General features: G+C 34.8%; 1 protein-coding gene across 1 annotated transcript; it reads left to right on the top strand.

Annotated features, from left to right (window-relative positions):
• Positions 1 to 3,228: 3,228 nt before the first annotated feature.
• LOC107749986 (kynurenine--oxoglutarate transaminase 3) lies at positions 3,229 to 7,480 on the top strand (the record flags this gene model as incomplete). The annotated part of the gene is made up of 12 exons (XM_016565231.1): positions 3,229 to 3,235; positions 3,398 to 3,459; positions 3,537 to 3,686; positions 3,784 to 3,870; positions 3,956 to 4,084; positions 4,153 to 4,273; positions 4,373 to 4,449; positions 6,469 to 6,558; positions 6,643 to 6,829; positions 6,947 to 7,020; positions 7,151 to 7,237; positions 7,433 to 7,480. Coding segments are annotated over exons 1-12 (1,119 nt in total), but the record flags the coding sequence as incomplete, so codon positions are not given.
• Between the last annotated feature and the right edge of the window lie 3 nt (positions 7,481 to 7,483).

Below are 7,483 nucleotides of genomic sequence, written 5' to 3'. Positions count from 1 at the left end.
AAAAAAAAAAAAAAAAAAAAACTTGGCCAAGGCCATTTGGTCTGCAGGTGCAGGTATCTTTGATTTTACCTTGTTATGTAAGTTTCTGTGGTAGGCTGGGATCTGGAATCTATCATTTTAAGTCTTCTAGTTCCCTTTAAAAAAAAGTATTTTTGAACATAAGGTAGATGTCTACTTGACCCTTAGAATTTCATACCTTCTGAATTAACTTCTCCAGAGACTTAAGCTCAGTGGCTTTTTTTGATTGATCCCTAACAGAAACACTGAAAGCCTCTTTGCCTCTTCAGGAACAATAGATTGTACTTGTCCAGTAGATGAAATATGAAAGCAAAGTCATTCTTGACATCAGCAGTACCACTCTAGCTACTCCCATCCCACATTAGGTCAAAGGATCCTGCCTATGAGTTTCTAATCATCCACAAGAAACTATAAATGCTGTACCTATCTCCTGTCCAGAACACCCTGCAGCTGGACTGAATTTCTTTTGTGTCCTCACTTTGAACAACTGGGTTTAGCCCCGACAATGCTCTTGTAGTCCATGGTGAGCCAAAGCACTTGTGTAAAATGGAAAAAATGGTCCAGAGGTGTATTAGAGCTTGGGTAACTAAGCCAAAAAATTGCCCACCTTTATAATGCCTATGGCAGCAACATCAGGAAGATGTATTCATGGGTAGATGGTCGGTCAATGCTTGTAAAGTAAATATGTTGTTTAAGCTCAGGCATCTTGTAGATTGTTATATAAAGTATTCCTCAAACATACTGCAAACGCATTAACTTAGATGTAATGAAAAGAAGACATCTCACCAGGGCTAAAGAACATGCTAAACAGACTGACAAAGGTCTTCAGCTCCCCTGTTCTAGCAGCATGCTAAGCATTTCAAATAAACAGCATAGTGCTGCACTATTTACAGTATTTATCAGTTTTCATTTCAATCAACAAATTGCAAATGGTTGAAGTGTTTCGTAATGATTTCAGATTTTATAATACAAAGCATTTTTAAACATTTTTGTGCTAATATGTAGATAGGGTTTACCCATTTACCTCAAAGGTCAAAATGTTCCAATGTGTTAAATAAACAGATAGGGCATATTTTGAATTTATACTTTGCATAAATGTATACTTTACCCCACTATGATTGCACATATTGAAGAGAGAGAGAGAGAGAGAGAGAGAGAGAGAGAGAATTAAAGTTCCTAACTACTTGAAGACATATGGAGGAAAAAATATTGCCACAATATTAATAGTGTTTCAGGGACAAGCCTTTTTGAAGGTCAAATTTACTGGTTTATGTTGATCTTTTTACAACTGTGTTTACAACGTCCTATGAAACAACATTAACAAAATAAAATTATTACATGACAATGTGTAATAGCATCGCTTGTGTTATTTATTCTATTATTTTATTTATCATGGGTTTATTTAAAAGAACAATACCACAGGAAAAAAAAATAGTGTGTGCTGTAAGTGATCTCTATTCAGTTTTTTTCTGAAACTATCCAGTGCTGACTGGAAGCCAATTAAATATTAAATGCCTAAGATAAAAATGAAATACAGGCAATATGAATTCCCTTTAAATTAGAATAATTTGCCCCAAAAGGCACACATACTGAGATCATCTATTATTTAATGTCAGCGTTTTATGGACCCCTGGGGGACTGTGAAGGTATTGCAAAGGGAGAAGATATGCAATATGTATAGAATTGTATTTTTAAATGTCTATGATATTTTTCTCTATTTGAATGACTAATGGATTGATAAGAATTATGTAATAATGTTAGTTTTTTATTTTAGTTTATTTGTTTATTTCTAAGTGGGGATCACTGAGTCTATAAAATCTGAAAAACCCTGATTTTGTATAGACTTCATTGTATAGTGCAGCCATAAATGAAAGAATATGAACAATTATCTAAGCTAAATTTGGTGATTTAACTGGCAAATAATTTGAGTCAAATATAAATGTATAGATTCAAATAAGAACAAAATTGTTTAAAATTATGGTTGAAAGATTAGCAGACAAATTAGACATCCAGACTCCGGATGAGCTAGACTAAAATAGCAAGCTTTTGAGATTCTATTCATAGACAGTTTATGAATAGAATCTCCAGCACATGCTATCCCTAGCAGTTGCTGGGAAGTTTTATTTAAACTCTGTGAAGAGATAGGCTACACTTTTCAATTCTTCTTTTACTTGGTTAGCAGGAATAGTCTCTAGTTCAGTGAACCTGTAAATAATAGTTATATGACATGAAACTATAGCCTATTCCAAGCAAAATATTCACTGTCTTTGAATAGAATCTCCAGCACATGCTATCCCTAGCAGTTGCTGGGAAGTTTTATTTAAACTCTGTGAAGAGATAGGCTACACTTTTCAATTCTTCTTTTACTTGGTTAGCAGGAATAGTCTCTAGTTCAGTGAACCTGTAAATAATAGTTATATGACATGAAACTATAGCCTATTCCAAGCAAAATATTCAATGTCTTGAGATGATCAAAACGAAACTTTTGTTCCAAGAATCGTGGGATCTTAAATCTTGAGATGTTAATTATGTATTTACTGAATTAGGCTACATTAAAAGTGTTAAGCTAATATTCATCACGTATATGTGATTACAGCGCCATCTGCAGTGTTAAAATTCATGTCGACAAATGTAAAAATTTAGAAAGCTGATCAGAGACGCACAAACCAGGACCCACCAGGACCTTTGATTTGGCTCCACACTGCAACTTCACAAGTGGGTGGGGGAAAAGCCATTGAAACATATCTTCATATCTTATTAATATTTTTGTTTCTTTTTTCCATTTTTTTAACTTTTTGCATTGAAATTTGAAAAAAAAAAAAAACGTGATTTTGATTAAAAAAAAAACGTAATAAATGATAGTAAAAAAATATATAAAAATAATTTTTGGCCGTTCGTATGAACTTTATGTTGACATTAGACAATTGGTGACATATGCAAGAAGTAATAGATGAATGATTAATTTAACTCAAGACTACAAACATAAAACTTCTGCCCCGAGGCACATTTTGCCTGCAGGACCTTTTTCTTTCAATAGAGGTGCAATCAAATTAAGCGAGACCATTACAAACGTGAGTAAAATTGCTACTGTCTGAAAACTGAAAGGGTATTTTTAGTTCATATGATTAAGAAATGTAAATAAAGTCGTCTGTTTTACGCCTCTGACTGAACCCTTTGTTGTGTCGTTCAATATGGTTCATTGTTTCGATTATGAAAGGTAAACGCTTCTTTCTTTCTTTATACTTACAGCTTCAATTAGACCGGTACTGATCATCTTTTTGCATGTTTTCATTTTTTTCCTGACCTGTTTGTCGCGAAGACCATAAATTACAAATTAGACTGCCACTAGCTTAATACCAATGAATAATTTTTGAGTTAGATCTTTCAAGTAGGTCAGAAAACCGGTCTGAACGATTGCTGAACCAGTACACACGTGGCTTTGTATGTTCTGTCCACACTTTATGATTATCCTGTATTATGTTGAAAAACCACTCAAATAGCTACATTTCTGTTTTCAGGGCCACCCAACACTGGTTAAAGCCCTGTCAAAAGTATATGGAAAAGTCTATGACCGTCAGCTCGACCCGTTTAAAGAGATCCTGGCTACAGTAGGTGGATATGGATCTTTGTTCAGCACTATGCAGGCTCTGGTTGAGGAGGGAGATGAGGTAAAGTATATTTAGCACTTTCAATATATAATTGCACTAGATTATGACTTATGCATTCTCTCTACTCTTTTTTTTTTTTCTCCCTTTTTCAATTCAGGTTATTATTATAGAACCCTTTTTTGACTGCTATGTTCCTATGGTGAAAATGGCAGGGGGGAAACCTGTTTTAATACCTTTGCGATTGGTAGGTTAGCAGGATGAATATTGCTTGCTGTAGTGTTTGCTGTATTTTTTCATGAAACATAACACTTGTTTGACCTGTTCTGCAGAAGTCGTCACCAACAGCAACCAGTGTAAGCAGTGCTGACTGGGTTCTGAACCAGGAAGAACTTGCTAGTAAATTCAACTCCAAGACCAAGGCTATCATAATCAACACTCCTAATAACCCTATTGGAAAAGTAAGGTCACATATTGTATTTAGATCCAAAATGCATTTTAATATCCTAAAGCTCTCTTCCACTTCCAGATATTCAGTAGGAGTGAGTTGCAAGCTATTGCCGATCTCTGCATCAAACATGACACCCTGTGCTTCAGTGATGAGGTATATGAATGGCTCGTATATAAAGGCCATGAGCATGTAAAGATAGGTATGTGATAATTCTCCAGTGGTGCACCTTATCTTTTCATGTCAGTGGATTACAAGTTGTATAAAGATGTGCTGATTCTGCTATATTCTTTCTTAACAGCAACCCTCCCTGGAATGTGGGACAGAACCATCACTATCGGCAGTGCAGGGAAAACATTCAGCGTCACTGGATGGAAGGTATTTGACTGTTATTGTCTTCATTGTTTATATTTATAATAGTAATTCATCCAAAAATGAAAGTTATGTTATTATTTACTCACCGTCCTGTCAATTCAAACCCTCCTGCTGTTATTTTTCTCTGCCGAATAATGATTTTTAAGATTTTAAAGACTCCAGTCTCCAACAAGGAACAAAAATCCATAAAAGCAACCTAATGTCGATAAGAGCTATGAAATCTTATTCAAACTTCAGATTAAGAAATTATGCATCATGGCAAGTTTGGTGCCAGATCACCATAGAGTGCAACAGTCAAATTCCAGAAGGAAAAATTTCCATAGATTTTCTCCATAGAGGAATTGATTTTTAAGGATAACTCATAAACCTTTAAAACAGACCTACTGTTTTTTAAGCACATCATTTCATTTCATTTCATTTTGTTGTTTAAATGCAGAGTTTGCTTTTGAAATGCTTTCGAAAACTCTGCAAAAAAAATTAAAAATTAAAAATCATCAATCGGAGAATCGAAATGAACAAATTGCATCAAAATAATTTCTAGTGTCCACTTGCCTACCCACTCTCATGAAGCACTGTTAAACACGTAATAGAGCCAATCTCCCTACATTCTTAAACTACTTAAATATTTGTATTCATCCATTGTTTTTATTTCATATTGCTTCCTGCAATTAGAGTTTTTACCCTGTCTAAATACCCACACTTGTGGTCTTGGCCGCTTGAGAGCGTGTGCATGCGACAGGAAGTAAGTGCGCAAGACTGTCCCAGGTTTTAAAAAATGCCAAAGCGCAGTGCCCTTAACGCACACTAAATTCACACTATCTTCAATACCGCTCCGGAGTGGTATTCAAGGCTTAGTGTATCCCATCATGCATCATGTTTTGGAATAAATCGTAAAACTTTTTGCCAAGATCTCACGAAAGGTCACGGAAAGCTTTCCAATTTAATTTAATAATTATTAGATATTACAAATCATTTGGTTGTAAAACAAAGTGTTGCACGTTTTATTGGTGCAAAGATAATTATATTTATTTTGTACAACATTTAAAAATGCTTTTTATCACTTAATTAGAAGCACCACAATTTAAATGTAAATTTATTTTAAAATGTGAAGTATTGAAACTAAAAATAAATCTCTGTAAACACTTGCATTTTTACAAAACTTTTTTTACAAAAATGCCTTAGAAGAAAACATTACAGGTGTGCATCTTGACACAGAACAATGACACTGACATATTTTAAAATATGTCAGAGCAAGATATTTTCAGTTGAGACAAATCATACGTGCATTTTAGTCTGGGACTAGCTTAAGCCTCGTCTGTGAAACCGGGGGTAAAAGTGTGTCCCATCAGGTAATGAAAAGTTCTTCATGCTCACTTGAAGTAGTCAACTATAGACTACTATAAGTAGCCAAGTGGTCAAGTGCAAACACCAAAAGTGTGGGTATTTGGACAGGGCTCTAATTAAAGCCATTAAGTGATTAAGTAATTAATTTGAGCCATTGAAATCAATGATTGCAGTATTGTATTACAACTCTTTATTGAAGACATTTTAAAAATCCTTATGGGAAAATGAATTGGACAAATAATTCTGGAACCAAGGCTGCTGAAAAAGTGGGCACTGTTACACTATATTGGTTTTTGGGCAAGCAATGGCGAAGGTTTACTACAATTACTGTAATTAACAGCCTAAATATTTCTCTGTTTGAGCCTCTTCGTAAGCCACTATATATATATAATATATTGCACAAATGATATGAACCACTTTTATGGTTATTTTCGGTTCTTTTGAAGCTTGACATTGTAAACCATTGCATTTTTTTAGGTTGATCTTGACACATCATTATATGGTAGAGAGATGCTTTAGGATTCTTAAAACATTCTCCTTTTGTATTTCATGAAAAAAAAAAAAGTAGCAAACAGGCTTGGAATTAAATGGTGATAAACAAATAATTCCAACATTTTCAAAACAAAATAAAAATGATAAAATGTTATTTCTTTCATTTATTTGTTTATTTTTTTGCAGCTGGGCTGGTCAATCGGGCCTGAACACTTGATCAAACACCTCCAGACTGTTATGCAGAACAGTCTCTATACATGTCCGACCCCATTACAGGTGAGTTTTGTCTGTTATTATAGAGCTGTACACAATGCACTGTTCTAGGCGATGTGTTTGTGACATGGTTGTACTGCTCGGTAGGAGGCTGTTGGCCAGGGTCTTCTTCGGGACTTTGAGCTGATGGGTAAACCCGACTGCTACTTTACCTCTCTAGCACTAGAGCTGGAAGGGAAAAGAGACCGCATGGCAGCCATGTTGAGACAGACTGGCATGACTCCAGTGGTCCCGGAGGGAGGATACTTCATGATAGTGGATGTCACAGCACTCAGTAAGTGGCTCGAAGTGACATTTGTTAAATAAAAAAATACTTACAAAGGCAAAGGTGACATTGTTTGTGGGAAGTTAAATCTGATTAGTGTTGTTCTGTCTTGTCTGTTGAATATAGATCAGGACTTGTCACATATGGGGGATGATGAACCATATGACTACAAGTTTGTAAAATGGATGATAAAAGAGAAGGTATTCTGTTTTGTGATTTTAGGAATAAATAACAAGACAAAGCACAGTAAAATGCACAGAATTGTCTTCAAAATTATATATATATATATATATACTGTATATATAATTTATTTTTATTTTATTTTTTAAGAAACTGGCTTCGATTCCTGTAACAGCTTTTGTGGGGGAAGATTCAGTAAAGCAGTTTGAGAAATACATTCGTTTGTGCTTTATCAAGGTGAGGAGTGGGTTAACTTTAGGTTTTTACCGGAAATGCAAAAGATCATTCAGATATCTAAAGACAGAATAGCTAAATATTTAGCTGTCTTTCCTTTCTGAAACGGTCTGAATGTTGCAGAGATGATTTTAAAATAACAACTGACATCAAATGCCTTACTAGTGCTGATGGTGTTTAATGGTTTTTTTACTACAGCAAGAAAGCACCTTGGATGCAGCAGAGGCCATTCTGAAGAGCTGGAACAAA

The sequence above is a fragment of the Sinocyclocheilus rhinocerous genome, unplaced genomic scaffold (genome assembly GCF_001515625.1).
Source record: "Sinocyclocheilus rhinocerous isolate Xijiao unplaced genomic scaffold, SAMN03320098_v1.1 scaffold212, whole genome shotgun sequence".
Lineage (NCBI taxonomy): Eukaryota > Metazoa > Chordata > Actinopteri > Cypriniformes > Cyprinidae > Sinocyclocheilus > Sinocyclocheilus rhinocerous.
Note: the sequence above shows the minus strand (reverse complement) of the source record. Positions and strands in the feature narration are given on the sequence as shown.